Raw genomic sequence first — 19,204 nt, forward strand, 5'->3', positions numbered from 1 at the left:
CCCAACACCCTCTGGCCCAGTCCATTCTACAGTTGGGGAAATTGAGACCCAGATTGGTGAACAGACTTGCTTGAGAATGGGAACAGTGAGTTAGTAGCAGGGTCAGGCTGAAAACCCAGGCCTAGTGACTCCTGGTCCAGTACTCCTTCCATTATGTCAAACTCTCACCCTCAATATGGTTATTAAAATAAATAATGTTTTACTTATTCCTGACACTTGTCCAAAACAAAAGTATTGGAATATGCCCTTTACTGTAGAAATTTAACCCATGTAGGCATGCTCTATAAAGAAACGTGGTCAATACAGGCATACTTATGTGTTGACATCCAGCCATTGAGCCAAAACCAAAGAAAAGAACGCCCAAGTGCAGCAAAGCAAGCTGAGGTTAGGATGCAGCTCCAGGTTGGCAGATGTTGGCCCTGTACCAAACTACATCGATATTTCACTCCAATAGTTGGGGAGTGTTTACAGGTGAGCCCTGTGCTTGCACTTCTCTTAATAGAGATGCAACTACACACCTTCTGTTAACCATTAACAACTGTTCCACTGCAATCTCTCAGAGTATTCTGAATAAAAGAACAAGGATAAAGATAGGGTATGCTTACCTTTTGGGTTTGCCCTTTAGTTATTTGAAATTTGTAAGCCAGAAAACTAAGGGTTGGAATCAGCATTGGGTGGCATAAATCAGAGGATCTCTTCCTTCTTCTTCTCCTCCTTTTTCGAGGAAAATCAGTGTCAATGTATACAACGAGGAAAAGAAGCTCCAAGGGATCTGATAGAGTTGTAGGTTACTGTAATTTTACTTTTGTGACAAAATGTTTTGAATAATTCCAGTAGCTTGAGCTTGTCCTGGCCCTAAGAGAATACTGAGACCTCCCCTTGTACGTCACCTGGTAGAAGGGCTTGTCTGATTCCCTCCTCCCACTTTCCTAGGACTTGCCATGTTCTTTTTCTGGTTATAATGATCTGCGACTGTCTTTCTGAAGGAAACCAACATGGAAGGTATCTCTCCTTGTCGCTTAGACAAGGATACAGCATGAGTGTCATTAAAACACACACACACATACACACACGCACACACACACATACACAGGCACAGAAGGTCTAACTTAATTTCAAATTGGCAGAATTTTTAGAAGTGACGTAGCTTGTACCTGAGCATAGGAGATGCTCTCAGTTGATTGTTTTTAATTAACTAGATAGTGTTTGTTAAGGAGACAGAAATATAAGTATGCAAGATAAAACACTGGCTCCTTGCACACCACTCTCACTCTATACAATCTTACCAAGAAGAGATGTCCCTATAGTCATGGCTCTGATTAGTTGTCCCTGGTGAGCATGACAGAAAATAGTGGACTGTGATTGACTAATCAAATCAGGATAGCTACTAATCATCAACTTCTCTTCTGTTACTGTTCCTTTCTCTTACAGAACACATGCTGTCTCACTGGCTTGTTAAATGGCAGTCATGTTAAATTGGCTCATTGGGTTTCAATGAGCAAAATATAAGTATATATATTGCCTATGAATATATAAGGTTTTCCCAATGTTATAACATTTTCAAATGCAGTTTCAGTGAGATGAACTTTAGCTATCTTTTAACTGGTTTTCTTAGCTCCAGTTTTTCTTCCTTCTAGTCTATATACAAACATGATATTGATTTTCTTGTTTATTACTCAGGATTCTTTTGGTTGCAAATAATAGCTGGAACCCAACTCAAACTGGCTTATGGAGGAAAAAAAAGGTATTTGTTAGCTCATATAATTGGGAAGTTCAAGTGTAAAACTAAGATACTGCTGGATTTTACACCTCAAATTATGTCATCAAGACACTGGCATTCTGTCTGCTTTCCCTTGGGTTAGCTTAATTCTCAGACAGGCTCTCCTCACAGAGTGGTGATGATGGCCACTGATAGCTTCAGACTGAAAGTCTGTCAGTTTAGCAACACCAGGGGAAAGAGAGACTTTTTCTTACAAAAAATCCCAGAGCTAGCTTTCACTAGTCTGGCTGGTGAGCTAACGAATTATGGCCAGAGAATGGACTGTTCTGGTTGGTCAGTAGTGGGGAGGAAAATTTTTTCTTCTGCTCTTCTAGGTTCTTCTGAGTGGTCTAAGAATTAAATTGACGTAAGACAGATTAACAGGAGAAAATCAAATTTAATTTCATATGTATGGGGGCTCCATAAAAATATGAGGCCCAAACAAGTGACCAAAGCAGATAGCTTTCATACCTTTCAGACAAAGAAACAATACATTTGTGAAGAACTTACAAAAGAAAAAACTTAGGCTTGGGTACTAATTAGTGAATAAACTAAGCAGAGTATGTTTACACAGCCTTCTCGACCATGAATTCCCTCTCTCTGGCAATAAGGGTGTCCCTGCTGGTGTGGGCAGAGTACCTTTCACATGGGAATTTATTTCCTGCTTTCAGGTGGACAAAGGAGAGTTAGAATGTCCTTCTTACAACTGGCAGTTTCTTAAGTAGCTTTAATTCAAAATAATCAGTATACCAAAGTGGCATATTTTGGGGTGACCTTCCCTGAACCTCATCAGTTCCCTCCTCTGAAGCTTCCCTGGAAGTTTTGTGTATTAAAAGCTGAGCTGGTAGATTGCTCCCATTATTTCATTGAGTTAATCTTTTAGTCTTGAAAATAAGTCAGTTCAGTTAAAGAGTTATGTTTCGTTTCAGGAGTTGGTGATTTAGGTAGGCTCCCAAAGTTAGGCTTATGGTGCAAGCAATCATGTATTTATGAAGAATTTCTATGGAAACAAAAGAAAAACAATGGTGAATGATTGGAGCAAATTATGAATCATTTTCTGAGTTCTGAGGGTAGCCAGTAGGAAAGATTTCTAGATGTCTGGGTTGAAGCATCTTTTCCAATTTGAGTGTTTCTGATGATGTCATCAGGTGGTCAGGCAAATTTCCTGAGTGGCCTACATAGTAAAAGGTATGAAGATTGAATAAACTTGGATTGGTGTGTGATTCTCTGAAGTTTATATGAAATCATTCAGATTCAGTTTGCAAGGCTTCAGGAAGAAGGGCAGTTTTAGTTCTCAATGATTCTAAGTCAGAAGTGTGGGAGAAAAATTGGAAACATTACTTTGGAAAGTTGTAGCCAGACATTGGATGCAATTAGAAGAATTCAGGATCTAGTCCAGTTTACAGGTAGAAAGCAAAACTCAAAGACAACTAAGAAAAATAGAATCTAATGTCCATAAGTGTGTATGTACTGAAACATAATATTTTTCTCTCTACAATCACCTCAACTTCTACCAAAGATAACCATAGTAAGACTAATTTGTTTGTAAATTAAGTCTAGTTTTAATAAACTTGGGTTGATTATTTACATAAGTGCAGGAAGAATAGTGATTGATCATATAGTCTCTTTTAAATCTGCTCTGCTGGAACTTTTCATAAGGAATTTTCAGATTGAACTTTTAACAGCCTCTCAAGCTAGGAAGCCATGCCAAATACTTGCCATCAGACTTTGCCTGCAATACTTATAGATTTGGGTGAATTCCTCTCTTCTTGAGGTCCCCAAAATATTTTGAGATTCCTGAGCCTGCTAGGAAGTTACTTTCCTTATTCATCTGGTAAGGCTGCTAGGAACTCTGTAAGCAAGTACCAGGACAATTTTTATAAGGGACTTTACTGTAAGTTCCATAAAGTCAACCTTACTTCCTTAAAGCTGTCTGGTCACATCTGAGCCTACGCACATTTTCAGATATGATGTTCCAGCCAAACCTTGGCAATACAACCAACGTTTCAAATTGTGTCCTGTTACAAGGAGAGCAGATTCTTATTGAACTTATGCAAACAACTATATTGCCATGAAAATAAGAATACTCACTAAGTTTCCAAATTCTGGAGGGATTAGGTAGGGAGAAAAAGATAAATGTTTCATCTTTGTTTACAAAGGCATATTTTATCAAATTTTTCTGAGTCATAGTTAGCTTAAGAGGAAAGGTTTTCTTATATCTGGAAAAGAAACAAACAAAAAAAGATCCAGCAATATTTCAAAAAAAAAGTCATAAAATTATAATTATCCAGCTCAGTTTTATTCATTCCCATGTAATCAATTCTTGTTCTGCTTGAATCCAGTTTTTCCATTAGTTCTGAAAATTCTTACCCAGTTTAGTTTTATGATCTTAAAGTTATCAAACACCTGTAGTTGTCAAAAGTCTTTTCCATGAATCTCCTTGAAGATGAAGACAAAACATAAAGAAGCCTTAGTATTAATTCTTATTTGACTGTGTAATTTAATCTTTCAAATAAGCCTAATTAGTGTGACTTTTTTCTTTTATAGAGAGAGAGCAGATCTTTTGAGATATTTCAGGGTCTCTTGAAAAATTCCAAAGTTAGCTAGTGGTCAAACGACTTCATTTAGAATTTGATTTTGGGAAGTTTGTCAAAAATATAAAAAAATTTGGACACTTGACTAATAAATAGGATCACAGATCATTATGAAATACACTTAATTATCTATTTAACCAAAGTGATAAAGATTCACTAGCAAATATACATTTACATAGTTTGATCAAAACTTATATTTTTTAATATTGAAAAAATTCAATTTCTTAAGTAATCAAAGACTTCATTAAGACAACATGAAGCACAGGACATTATTTTGATAACACAGAATTTTTTTTCTAGGAAAAATATTTTAAATGTTAAAAAAACACTTGACAATCTCTTAGCATCAAGAGCAGACCAATAGTCCAAGAAAACTTTTTTCTTTTAACAAAGAGAAACCAAAATTTAAATTTTGCACCAGTTTACTTTTTGATGCTACTTGATTAGATTCACTCCAATCTTAGCCAGCCCTGATCATGCCAAAAAAAAGAAAAAAAAAACCTTTCTAAAGATTCCTTTTCCATAAACCTTATGCAACTTTGTCAATTTTAGTTTGCCCCTTGTTCTTTTTTCCCTTTTGAAATAACTAGCTTTACTTTGTGGCAAAATCATTTTAATTTCCCTCAACAAAAATGTATTTCCATACTTATGCCTTTTCTAACCAAAAATATATTCTACTTTCCTTGTATGCAGATTTGTTTCCCTTACTATTTCTAGTAGCTTTAATTGCATATATTAATTAGAATTCTTAATCCTTAGAAATCTTAATTTCTAGTGAAAACTAAGAAGTAAGCATTTGTGAACTTTTATACCCAGGTTCTGTAAATTGGTAAATTTATGAATATATTTCATAATTTCTAGAAGCATACATTTCCTCATAGCACAATTTTTAATGTGGCACAAGACATATTTACTAACAGACCTAAACATCTTTAGTTATTCTGTAATAAGAAGACACAACTAGGTAAACTTAGACTTGGTTAGCAATTAATGGTTTAGTATTTTATCTTATTTGGAAATGATCACATTTCCCATTAAATGATGAATTCTGTTCATTTAATTTAACTTAGCAAAATTCTTAGGGTGGAAGTTACCAAAAGGATTTGGGAAACTAAGTAGACATATCATAAAACAATCATTGCTAAAAAGTTCATCTAAAAACTCTTTATCTCATTTACATCTGTTTAATTCATTTGTTCTCAACAATCATGCTTAGATTGCTCATGAAAATTTCATGAGACTAAAGCAGTTTGCCATCAACTCAAGTTATTATTTATTCATTTAGCTGACAGATTTTGTAACAGAGATAACATGAGCTTATGTGACTTTTAGCAAACCTAGGTAGAATAAAAGTATTATATTTAATGTGATAACTCTAAAGACATGTCTGTATTAATTAAACAACAAACTTAAACAGGATTTTATTTACCAAAAATTATCCTAAATCGCATGAACTTGAAAAATATTTAGGTTAGTTTCTATTATATTTCTGAGATTTAGAAATACTTAATTCATAAATGCTTATTTTTAAGCCAACTACATAAAACTTTTTTACAAATTAATTGTGGCGATACCATCCAGAGGTAGGAAAATACCATATCTATAGCATACATACATAAACGTACACACAAACAGAGATCTTGTAGCTTTCATTTTAAAATTTCAGCTGTTCATCAGGAATAACAATATAAATCTCACTTGTTTATAAATAACTGTTGCAATAAGTGAAGTTTTCCCCACTCAGTTGGCTAAAGCTTTCTACTATTTATAGAGAAGACTTTCAGGATTTGTATTTGCTCTTGACGAATAATCTTATGGAAGCTGTGGAGCAGTTTGTATTTTTAAAAAGGCTTCTTTTCCTTTTCTTCCCCCTTCAGTTTTGGGCAATTTGGGGTGTGTTTACATTTCAAAGACATGATAAGATTTATAACTTTAAAGGACAGAAAAAGAATGAAAGTTCCTCCAAGAAGGACTTTGGTTTCCTAAGGCGAATAATTTACAAGCCTTTTGAGGTAAATAGGGGAGGTTTTAGGATTAGCAAAAAGGAATAGATGCATTTTGGATTGCCTCTTGAGCTGCATTTTTCTTTTTAGTTTTGAAAGATTTATGAGATAAGGACAGTTGCTTTCAATATTTTTTTTAAAGATATCTACAGCTTCTGGGACTGCAGTTCTTAGACATAAAATAAGCAGGTGTACTAGGATATTCTTCAGATTTTAAGAAGGAGGAATTTACGTTGTATGTGGAGTTTTAATTTTTGTTCTAATTTCCGTTCTTTCATCTTGTTAAAAGGAGTCCTGAAGGCTAGCCATTATATTTCTTTGTATCCACTTTTTAATTTGGTCTTCTTATAGGTACCAATAAAACAATTGTTTAGGATGAGAGCTCTCTAAAACTTTCTTTTTGTTTCAAATATAGCCAATTAAAGGATCCATCATCTGACCATTGACGAGTAGGATCTATATTAATCTCAATAGGTGCTCAAACCAGTGAACACAAGGATGGAAGAGGCATCCCACAAGAAAGTGTAAAATATGCAACGCTTGTATAAGATCCAGAAAGCTTATTCCCAACGATAGTCTAAGAAAGTAAAGGCCTTCGTTGCACAGGCAGTAAGGATGGTGTAGTGAAAACAGTGTCTCTTGTCTCTCATGGGAATGTGAGATGCCTCCAGTCCAGCCCATCTAACCTGTGATACTGGGCCCGCTCTACTGAAATGGAATATTTCTAGCATTAACAAAGCAATCAAGATAGGGACAACAAAGGCCCATTATGGTCTGAGATCCCTCATGACAAACTCCCCTGAGAGCTGGCATGGCTGGACAAAGAGAGCTGTTTGTGGCTTCATCAACTCACCACCAAGGTGCATTCTGGCCTGGTAAGTGCATCTCTCAGATAGGGGAGACCAGAGAAAATATTCTCACTGGTCACAAAGTCAAGCTCTCAAGACATAGAACGACATGAAAGGGAAAACCTCATCCAGTTTTTACATAGGGGACCCACAACAAAGTTTGTTTAAATAGATGCTGATCTGGTGAGAACCATGAGCCCACCAGTCTATGAGGCCAGCTCGAACAGCAGGCTTATAGGGCCTATGCCTGCATTCTGCCCTGTGTTTTCTCCTTATGACAAAAGACACAATAGACAGAGACAAAGAAAAACAGTGACCATCTCTGGGAGGAAAAGGATTAATAAAAACTGACAATACTGATTGCCAAATCTTTACCAGAGTTGCTGTGTCTAAGGAATGAGTTCCACAAATATTTTCTCCTGCTAATCTAAATTTAGAAAAGGAAAGAAGGACTCTTACTATTCTTGCTTCCATAGGACCCTGAAAGCAGAGATCCAGGAGAGTGATATAGTAAGAGTTCTTACCTTCTGCTGGCTTTTTGTCAGAGATCCCAGGATCTTTCAGCTGCAGCAGCCTTGGAGTGAGCAGTGTCCAGCCAGTGAAGTGAATTCTGCTGGCTATGCCAACCATTGGGGAGGAAAAAGTTTTCCTCTACCCTTCTAGGCTCTTCTGGCTGGTCTAAGAGTTAAACTGACATGAGACAGATTAACAGGAGAAAGTCAGTTTTAATTTCACATTTATGGGGATTCTATAAGAATATGAGAGTCAAAGAAATGACCAAAGCAGACAGCTTTTATACCTTTTAGACAAAGAAACAATAAATTTGTGAGGAACTGAGAAGATGAAAAAAAACTTAAGCTTGGATAGTAACTAGTGAAGAAATAAACAGAGTTTGTTTGCACATCCTTCTTGACTCTGAATTTCCTCTCTCTGATGATAAGGATGTCTCTCTACCTCCTAGTGCAAGGAGAGTACCTTTCACTTGGGAGATTTATTTCCTGCTCTCAGGGGGACAAAGGAGAGTCAGAGAGTCCTTTTTGCATTGGCTGTTTCTTAAGTATTTAAGAAACTTTAAATCAAAGTAATCAATGTGCCCTGAACCCCATCACCAGTCCTGGTCATGTGCTTATGACTGAGGCTAGGGATTGAGGCATGGGAGGGGTTGTTCCACGAAGGAAAATCAAGGCACTGTTTTCAGAGAAAGAGGGAATCGATTACCAGCAGAAAATATAGCATTATATCTACTTTCTTCAGGAGATCCCCTTGCTCTAGTGGGAAGAAGTGTGATATGATGACAAGAACTATGCAAGAGAAAGCTTGAGTTTTGGAATTCACAGCCCTGGATTCTATTCCCAGTTTGATCAAGTGCTAGTTGTGCAACTTTGGCAAGACAAATAACTTCTTTGACCCTTATTTTCTTCATCTAACAAAAGAGGTAAAGACTCAGAGTTTGAAAGAGGAGGGAAAGGGCAGTGTTTGGTACTTGTTAATGCTTAGTAAAGGGTAACCAAATAAGATGAAAGGTTTTTTTCCACTTTCAAAAATTACAATATTGTACTCTAGGATAGTGCATATATTTCCTCCCAGTGAGAGAGTCACAAACTCTCAAACCTCAGTTTCCTCATTTGCAAAACTAACTAGCTACTTAGTTGACTCAACAAATATCTATGAAGACAATATAATATACCGGACATTTTTCTAGGCACTGAGGATATAATAGTGATCAAAATATTGCTATACTCTCTTGAAACTTACATTCCAGTGAGGGAGACAGATCACTAATAAAGAAACAATTGAGTATATGTAATGTATGTACTTGGAAGAAAAAATAGAGTGGATAAAGGGGATAGACACTTTTAGAAAATGAAGTCTGAAGTTTTATTTAGGTGGTCAGGGAAGACTTCTATGAGGAAGTAACATTGGAGCAGTGTCCCTAAGGAAATGAGGGAGTGATCTACATGGTAGCGTTCCAGGGAGAGGAAACAAGTGAAAACGTGCTAAGAAAGCCCACTCTATGGTCAAGGGAGGTAGCAAAACCATTGAGCTCAAAGGCAATGAGGAGGGGTAGGGCATGGCTAACGTTGAGACTGGAGAGGAGCTGGGACCATGTGATGGAGAGTCTGGTTGGCTATGATAAGGAGTCTGGATTTTATTCCAAGTGTGACAGGAAGCCACTGAATTTTATGCAAGCAAGAAATGATCTAACTTTCATTTTAAAGATACCGTTCTGGGTACTGTGGGGAGAAGAGATGATAGTGGAGCCAGCAAGAGACCAGTTAGGAGGGTGTGATGGTATTCCTGGGAAAGGAGATGGTAGCCTGGACCTGGGTGCTGGTTTTGGAGGTAATGAGAAAGAGTCAGGTTGAAGAATCATTTTCAAAGTAGAGCGTGAGCTTGCTGATAGTTTAGTTGTAGAGTGTGAGAAAAAGAAGATGTTTGGTCTGAGTAACTGGGTAAATGGTGAAGCCATTTACTGAGATGCAGAACACTAGGGGAGGAGCAGGTTTTTGTGTTGAGAGTGGGAAATCAAGAGTTCAGTTTGAAATGCTTTTTAATCATCCAAGTTGAGATGTCAGGTAGCTGATATGAGTCTGGGAAAGGCCTAGGCTAGAGCTGTAGCCTTGGGAATGTTCAGTGAAGAGGCTGTATTTTGAGCCATGGGAATGGATGTGATCACTTGAGGAATGATTTCAGATAAAGGAGGAAAGAGGATGGAGCCCTGTCGCTTCAATAGTTAGGGCTTTGTACTTAAGTATTTCAAATACAGTCATGTGTCGCTTAATGGCAGAGATATGTTCTGAGAAATGTGTTGTTAGGCAATTTCGTTGTGTGAACATCATAGAGTGTACTTACACAAACCTGGATGGTATAGCCCACTATGCACCTAGGCTGTATGGTACTAGTCTTATGGGACCACCGTTGTATATGCGGTCCATTGTTAACTGAAATGTCATTCCAAATTCAAAACATAAAACAAATAGAAATGGACAGAGCTACTTTGCTTGAGGTTAATAGGAGGTTCAGAATGCTGTAGGCTGCATTTTCCCCACACCTGCCCAACACCCAGAAATGCCCATGGGAGCCCATGTTAATCTTAGAGGCTCTAAAGAACAAATATTGAAAAGCACAGAGAGATCCCATCCTTTCCAGCTCTGGTGGGCTGCCAGCATATGTGTTTGGTCCACCCCAACCAAAGCATCCAAGAGCCCAGGCTGAGTTTCACGGTTCTGTTATGTAGCTAAACAGATTTACAGTTTCTTCTTGGTAAGATTCGATTAGAAAGCCAGCAGATGGAATTAAAGAATATCAGAGCTGAAAGTGAACCCAGAGATCATCTCTTCCAATCTCTTCTGTTTATTGAGAAGTGGGTGATGAATTTTGGAAGGAAAAAGGGACTTGCGTAGGGTAACCCTGGAAGAAACAGACCAGGCTCTGGCCCCACGTTCTCTGATTCACCATGTTGTGGAACAAATGCAATGAAAAACATAGGCATTCTTCTGAAAAATGAAACTGCACAGTCAACTGAGAGGGCCTGTTTGGAGGAGATCAGTGAGTGCCCATCCATTAAACCGGGTGAGGTCTTCTGAGAGTCTATGCTAGGGGCTTTGGTAGTTTGAAACTTAACTCCCTTTTCATTGGGAGCTCTTAGCCTGGGGTTCATGGATGGGCCTCAAGGAGTGGTGGGCTCCTCAGAAAGTGTGTGTGTATGTGCATGCATGTGTATTTTTTTCTGGGCAGAGAGTTCTCAAGAGTTTACTGGATTCTCAAAGGAATATATGATTACCCCCTCTCAAAAAGGATTTAAAAAAAAAACCCCAAAAATCCTTTTGGAAACAAGATGGCTGACTGTTTTAGGCAAAGTCCTAATGCAGACCATGTAAACAAGCCATGTTTCCGGGAGGAGAAGAAGAATAACAAGTAAACTGACTAAGATGAGGTGAGAAGAAGTACTTGTCGGTTTTAATCTCCAGGAGATTAGTAAAATGTAAAGAAACTTTTTGCAATATTCAGCTATGCCATACCTCACTATGCCAATAGCCTTTTGCTGTAGTATTGTTTATGAAATACTTTTCTGGTACTCTACATAAAAATTCTGATAAATAGAAAGCAATGATTATTAGGCATTTTTTCCTTTAACTTAGACTTTTATTTTCCTACATTACCTCTTTTTTATTCCCTTATTATAGGACCCTGTGGGCACTGAAATCCACTTCACCCATGCCTATTTCCTGTAATGGACGAACTTGATGCTAATGTGAGGTATGTTACATTTCTGTCTATATTGTGCTATAAATTATGGTCATTTGAATTATGAGGCTTCTGAAAAATCTGTTTTAGTTGAGTTACAAAGCTAATAGATATGAATTTTCTTCGTTTCATATATAATCATGAATGTGGTACTGTTCAGTTATTAGTGTTTTTTTCATTTCTACTTAAGTGTTAAATATGCTATGGCTGTAAATGTTTCCAGATGCCTATATTAAAGGTCTGCATTATGGGAGATGCTGTTACGTTAAAACAGATCTTCATCTCTACGATAGGAAGAAAGAAGATGTATTTCAATGGGTTAAAAATAGTTTGAGAATATCCATCTGTACATCTAAACTTTAGATATGTATTCAGATAGCTTTTTATAACAGGTTCTAGTTTGCTCGTTTCTTTTTTCAACCAGGTCATTGGATTATGTGCCATGATAGTTGCATAGTGTAGTTATATAAAGCTAAAAGGTTTTTGTTTTGTTTTCCTGCAACCCTTGGAGATCAAATAGTAAGATGACTCCTAGGGAAGTTTTTTCTTTAAAGGCTCGCTGCATTTTATTTGGTACAACCAAATAGTGTGAAGAAATTTCTATTCAATAAGGTTTAAATGTTATGAATTGGCCTTTGAGGCTGAGGATTAGCTGTAGGTAGCAATAGCTGGAAGACATTCTGAAAACAAATACTTTCCTGGTGCAATCGCAGGAGCAGTTTCCCTTTCACTTGAGCCCTGTGGAAAAGCTTTGGGTATAGATCAGGGGCACTGTGCCTCTGTGTCTAAGGTGGCAGAAAGCTGCGACAAAGAGGAGCTGTCAGATATCTTGGCGCAACTCTAGTGTAAAGTGACTTGAGTTGCACAGGTGTGCTATCACCTCAAACCTGGAAATTCCCTAATTGTGGAAAGTGTCTCATGCATAATACCTGGCACATGGTGGGTATTTATTGAAGAATTGGTGATCAGCCAGTCATTGCTATTACTACATAGATTTCAAATAGTTTTGTGTTCTAGAACACCTAGAGATGCAAAGAGGCTCTGTATTTTTAGCAATAATGTTATACACTCTCAATGGAAGCATTGTGGACTTTGTTATTTACCTAACACATTGACATGGGGCAGAGTCTTAAGACTTTAACACAGACTTTTAGGTCAGTGCTGTTTGTTTAATTTTCCTCTAAAAGTTTGTGACATTATTTGTACAGAGAAAGCATAATGGAACCTAGAGAATATCAATTTTATTTTTGTTAATTGAACGGCCAAGTGAGCAAAATGGTGATAGTTTATGAAATTGTTTTGAGTTTCAGATACTGTATCAAACTTCGTCAGTTGGTTAAAATGCACTTCTTTTTGGATAATTCAGCTATTATGATCCCTCACTTTTCTAGCTTTTCAACGTTTATTTATAGCAGCACTGGATTCTAACGACGGAATACAATTCAATTAAAATGAACGTTAGCTGTTCTCCTGGGTGCCATAGAACAGCCATGCAGGATACAAGATGATATCAGTCCCAGAATCTTGTCTCTGGACCATCCTCTCCGTCAGATTTCTAACCTGATCCCATCAACATATGCTCATTCTCACCCACTCTCCCTCTCTCCCCACAATGTTAGTAACATGCAAATGCCACAGACTTTCCACCCATTCACTTCCCAGTCCAGCCTCTGGGTGTTCATAATAAAGGACGTACTTTAGGCTCACAATTACTAGATTGTGATGCATGGATCATTAGTAATGCATAATAATTTGGGTGTTATATGATCTTTTTTATTTTAAAATATTTATTTTAAGGTAACCTTATTGTGATGAGTAATACTATTTTACCACTTATAGTGGTGAAATAAAATTTCATGTTAAAAGACATTTATTTAAAATTTAAAAGTAAGTTTATTTAAAGAAAAAGTATTACGTAATTTAAAAATATTCATTAATGATTGAATGTGAAAAAAACCACAGGGTGATATGCAAACAACTGGGTCTAGAAACTGATGTTCTGGGTATAACTAGGTTGAGTAAATTTTATCATTTTGAGAGCAGGAACCAGAAATTCTTTTTCTGGTAGGGAGATATCATCACTTGGTGAAGGGCCTATGTCCAGTGAGAGCAGAAGGGCCTAGGTCCCTGGAACAGGAGAGGAATTTTTTACTTCCTCTGAGGACAGGAACATGAGTGAACAGAGGAGGGAGAAGGTTGGAGAAGAGAGAAGATTCAGAGAAGACGGAGAGTCTGGGCTCTGCTTGGAAAAGGGCGAAGCATCCAGTGGCATTGGTGGCTGTCAGGGACTTTGGGAGGAGTTAGGTTGCATATCTGTATGTGTTAGCTTGTTTTAAATGTGTAGGATGTGTGTGTTGACCTCTCCCAGTGCCCAGTTCTTCAGCAAAGTTTTTTAACTTGGCTAGGAATTGAGTGTTAAGAGTGTTAAATGTTTACTATGTGTGAGCTATAAACTTAACGTGTATTATTCCATTTAACTTTTAAAGCAATTCCATGAGGCCCATGTCATTGTTATGTTTTACAATGTGTGGTAACTAAGGCAGGAAGAGGCTAAGTAACCTGCTCAAGGTCATATAACCACACTCCCTCCTACTATACTATACTTGTACTATACTGCTGTATTTTAGGAATATGTGTGAGTGTGTGTTGGTGAGATGCCTGACCTTCCTGCCTGGGTAAATGTGATTTGGAAGAGAGAATGCGTGTGTGAAAATGGACACCCAAAAGGCAAAGGATAGCAGAAGAGTATAAATGCCCGGAGAAACTTCAGAAATCTAAGAGGAAGTTTTAGACTTCTATGGGCTGTAGACTTGAGAGGCTCCAGCTAATTTTTCCTGCATATCAAGGGACAGAGAGATCCTAGGTATCATTTGTGGTGTAAAATATCTAACATTTAAGTATTTTGCCAAGCCATACTGGCCACTTCATTTTTTGTTTGTTTGGTTTTATTTGAGTTTGCTAATTCAGCATGGTCCTTGCTATTATATATCAATCAGTGTTCTTGGCTACAGGCATCAGAGACTAATTTGCTAGCATATTCAAAGATAATTTGGGGAAAGCTACAATGTACAGGCTCAAAGAATTAAGGCGAAAATGCTTGAGGACCAGGCTTGCAAATAAATGAGAACTTTGAGGGTTCGAGTAGAGCTAGAAAGTGGAACAATGGCCAACCACAAGAAGAAGTGGTGAGTACATTTCTGCATCATGGATAGTGTCCAATCATTTCCTCTTTCTATGTGCTACTGAGTCAGAGTCCTGGGAGATATCATCTGATTGGCCAAGCTAAGTCATGTGACCACTTGCTGTCCAGCTTTCAGAATGGGAGGCCGGTACTGCTCAGGAAGATGACATGTAGTGGAGGAAAGTTAAGCCCTCCAGAGAAGTTGGTGCTTTTTAGGAAGGGTGAATGGAGGCTAGGTAGCCAAAATGTGACCAATGTCCAACTCCATTTGTTTTGTAGCAATTGGATTTATCTGATATTTATTTATTTATTTAAATTTATTTTTTGAGGAAGATTAGCCCTGAGCTAACTACTGCCAATCCTCCTCTTTTTGCTAAGGAAGACTGGCCCTGAGCTAACATCCGTGCCCATCTTCCTCTACTTTATACGTGAGATGCCTATCAGAGCATGGTGTGCCAAGCTGTGCCATGTTCGCACCCGGGATCTGAACTGGCGAACCCTGGGCTGCCGAGAAGCGGCATGTGCGAACTTTACTGCGGTGCCACCAGGCCAGCCCCGGATTTATCCGATATTTAAGTAATGTTGCTCCATGTGTAAATAAAATGTGAAGGTTCCTTTGTTTATTTGATATACATTAACACCTAAGATTAACACCTATAGATTAAACACCTAAACTATGTGCCAGGAAGAGTAACATAAGTGCCTGTTCTTAAGGATCTCATGGTCTAGCTAGAAGACAATCACACAAATAGAATTTAATACAGTGACAAAAGAACCCTAATAGTGAGATATACAATGAGCTATATTCTCTGTGAATATAAAATAAGACTAACAAAAAAATGAAGTACTAGGTCTTGATTTTAGAAATATGAGAAGCATTACAAGCATTTTTCCCAAAAGGGCGTCCATGGCAGAGAGCGGTTGATGGAGTGTGGATTGACTCATGTTGAAAAGCCTGCAGTGAACCATACCCCGGTTGGAGGGGCAAGTTCCTGATGAGTCCTCTTCTTTGGTAAATAGTGCCTCACCGATTTAGCAGTCAGCAGGCAGCTTTTTCCAGACAATCTGACACCCACCTGATGTCATTTTTTGGTCTGTTTGCTTCTTGTGGGGGCTCTGGAGGAGACAGCTTCATTCTTTTTGAAGCGTTGAAGAAAGGAAAATGGAAGCAGTGGCTCTGGTGATTTTGTAGCAAAAGCTCTTTGTAGAACCTGATGGGTCTGCGTTTGGGCAGGGAGCCTGGTGGTGCCTTACCCTAACACTAGCCCTAAGCCCAGGGTGCTGCGTAAGGCCGCCTTGGAACACTTAGCCCTGACTCCAGAGATAGCCCAGGCACTTTTTGTTTTGTTTGTTTTAGCTACCAGATTCTTCCCACTGACATGTGGTTTTCCTCAGCTCAAGTGTGATCCCTAAAGGCAATCCAGGTCTCCATCCTTTTCTTCCTACTGTTTATTACAGTTAAAAAGTTTCTGCTTTCTAAGGATTTTTTCCATTAATTTCTAGTTCCAGAAAGTACAGGGTTCGGGCAGGAAATGAGTAGGTAAGTGGAGGAAAGTCCAAATATAGACAAACTTGCTCCTTGAAGATTTCCCAGGATAATGACCCCAGAACCCACTCAAAAGTGGAGAAAAAGTTTATTTTATATCTTGATTCTTTTTAGCAGTGGCTTCCTCCTACCCTTGGCTCTCCTCCTCGCCCCGTGGGCTTTGTGCGCTTTGCCGCTGTGTTTCCTCACTTTCCTAAGAACACCCTGGCTTAAGATCCTGTTTCTCTTCTACAGGATAACTGTTGTGGTTTCTCGTTAATGTTTCTCATTAGCAACCAAAAAAGCATCTTATAGGAAGGATGAATCATATAAATTGTAGCATTTTCCTCCATTTGCTTGGGGTTTCTAGGAAAGTCAGAGCCCAGTTTCTAATTACCACTAGAAGTATAGATGATCTCCAGGCACTTACTATGGTTCCAGCATGCCATTATTTTATTTTTCTAACTCTTTTTGCTCCTTCATCTTGTTTCCTTTGGTTTCTTAATAAGATCTTGTATTATTTTTTTTCTAAGCCACTTTAAGGAAGGAAGGACAGAAAGAAGAAAGAAAGGGGGAAAGGAATCCAAGAGGGAACCATTTTTCCAGGAGGAGAATTTTTCTTTCTTCTTCTTTTGGTAGGGCACGATGCCTCGTGCTGTGGAGCCACTAACCAGTTTTGAACAGAAGATCAAGATGGCAAGTTTTATAAAACACAGAAAACCTGAATATATACCTAAAGTTGAATACTTTAAATATAAATACATACTCTTTTTTTTTTTTTTTTTTGAGGAAGATTAGCCCTGAGCTAACTGCTGCCAATCCTCCTCTTTTTTCTGAGGAAGACTGGCCCTGAGCTAACATCCATGCCCATCTTCCTCTACTTTATATGTGGTACGCCTACCAGAGCATGGTGTGCCAAGCTGTGCCATGTCCACACCTGGGATCAGAACTGATGAGCCCCGGGCCACGGAACCGGAACGTGCACACTTAACCACTGTGCCACCCGGCCAGCCCGTAAATACATACTCTTGATGTAAATGCAGTCACCTGCTCTGCACATGTGACAACATTTATTAAAAACCGTAACAAAGGTGAGTAGCCAGCTCTGAATTAATTACCCAGTTGCTTTAATATGTCATGGTCCTAAGTTGCAGCTCATTACTTCAAATCAAGAAACTAAATCAAATGGAAAGCAATGTGACTACAAGAATTAGTTGAAATGATCCGATTTTAGCAAAGGGAAAAAGGGGAATTTTTTAAATAAGGAGGTTGATTTTAGATTTGATTATTAATATCGGTGACAATATTTTTTTTACTAAAGTCTGAGGATGAAATGAAATTTTTAATGTTAAATATTCTAAAGCCTTGAAATAACCCGTAGAATTTGGAATCAACGTATCCAAGTTGTCTTTCCTGAAGACTTATCAGTATGTAATTGATTTGGAACCAGAGTTAATTCGTGTTTGTAACCTGGCATTCAGAACTGTGAGCATGTGCAACGTTAAGGCAACGAAATGTTTTGCAGGAAATCTCTCTTCAGGCTTTGAAATTGTGACACGCATTAGCATATAAGGAGAAAGTGAGTGGGTACCGTTTAAAAGGGGTTATTTTTATGTTGCTTTAGAAATGTAAATGAGAATAATACTCAACTTTGTTGCTTGACTGATAAAATGGTGATTATTCAGTTAGTCTTTTGGTTAGGGCGGGAGCACAGTGAATAAGAACTGGAGCTCACTTTGGTGGAAACCCCTGTGCCTCATGGGGTCTCAGGGTGCCTCAAGCTGGAGACCTGGACAATTACTAGAGGGATGATGACACATTTCCATTTCCAAAGCAGTGGTCTCTTGCAATGTATGAAATTTGCTGGTTGTGGAGCTAAGCTATCAATCCTCTACATGCATGTCACACTCTCCAGCATCCAAAGTACGTTTATCACAATGATTGCAGCTAGTGGTACCGTGGAATGCTGGAAGAGTGGGGTTTTGGGAAACAGAAAGATGGGTTCAAGTCTTGGCTTTCCCACTTACGAGCTGTAGGACCTTGAATTAATTATTTAATCTCTCTGAGTTTTGGCATCTGAAAATGGGGTTTTTGTGAGGATCATAAGCAATGTAGGTAAAACTCTTAACATAGTATCTCACGCATAGTCCACATTGAACAAATGGTCAATATTGTCTTAGTCATCACAATCATGAGACGTAGGGTTTTATGACCCCTAGGACTGCTACCCATTACTGCACTCTATAAGTTTTCTTGATTGCTTAAATTCAGCATCCATGTAATTGGCTGACTTTATTAATTAGTTTTAAACTTTTTGGCTATATGTCCCTGATTGTGGCTCTTCTCTGGTGAGGAAACTAAGGCTTCCAAGGGTGATAGAAGACCCTCAATATTGGGGCTAATGAGGACATAATTGGGATGTGACCACTTCTCGTCTATATCCTATGCGGCACTGTTTTCTCTTTACTCTGCAGCTTCCATGAATTTGGTCACTTTTTTCTTTGGGGACTGGAAGATCCAGGATTCAATCCTATGTGTTTTTGACTTCTAGTTTTGTTCTCTATTCATTACAGCCAGCTCTCCCTTATGTGCAATTAATCCCTTCCTTGATGATCTTTGGAGAAAAACACCTCCAACTTTTTCTTTCTGCTTCTATATCTGCAAATGTCCATTTGGGGAAATGGAGACTGTTGAATGTATTTCAGGCAAAGGGAGGGTTAATGCAGGGCGTTGGTCACGAAGCTCCCCAGAAGGGCAGGAAGGAGGAGAAGTCGGGAAGTTTCCTGAGCCCCACCCCTGCCACGGATCTGCTGGAAGCACTGCTCTATCACATTTGTTGCTTAAGGAACCATTCGCTGCTGCTCTCACTGCTGATACTCCACATACAGGAGAAAGATCCTTTTTTCCCTCTTTTGGTCCAGTTCCCATTCTGAGCTCCCCCTTTGGAAAACATAATCAGAAGCCAGGGGGCAAAGGAGTATGAAAAATATGGTTTTCAGGCTTCTCTCCTCCCCAATTGAGATGCGTGCCTGAAAAGAGTGGCAGA

General features: G+C 38.4%; 1 protein-coding gene across 19 annotated transcripts in view; it reads left to right on the top strand.

The window, feature by feature from the left end:
* HTR4 (5-hydroxytryptamine receptor 4) overlaps positions 1 to 19,204 on the top strand; it is a 172,653-nt gene that overhangs the window by 13,116 nt on the left and 140,333 nt on the right. For all 19 annotated transcript variants that reach the window (XR_011505777.1, XR_011505776.1, XR_011505781.1 and 16 more), the window contains exon 2: positions 11,392 to 11,464. Coding sequence is in view for 7 of the 19 variants with exons in the window: in XM_070517232.1 (XP_070373333.1) it covers positions 11,439 to 11,464 (26 nt within the window). In the remaining 12 variants the exon portion in view is untranslated. The remainder of the gene's footprint in view (positions 1 to 11,391; positions 11,465 to 19,204) is intronic.

The sequence above is a fragment of the Equus asinus genome, chromosome 9 (assembly GCF_041296235.1).
Source record: "Equus asinus isolate D_3611 breed Donkey chromosome 9, EquAss-T2T_v2, whole genome shotgun sequence".
Classification (NCBI taxonomy): Eukaryota; Metazoa; Chordata; class Mammalia; order Perissodactyla; family Equidae; genus Equus; species Equus asinus.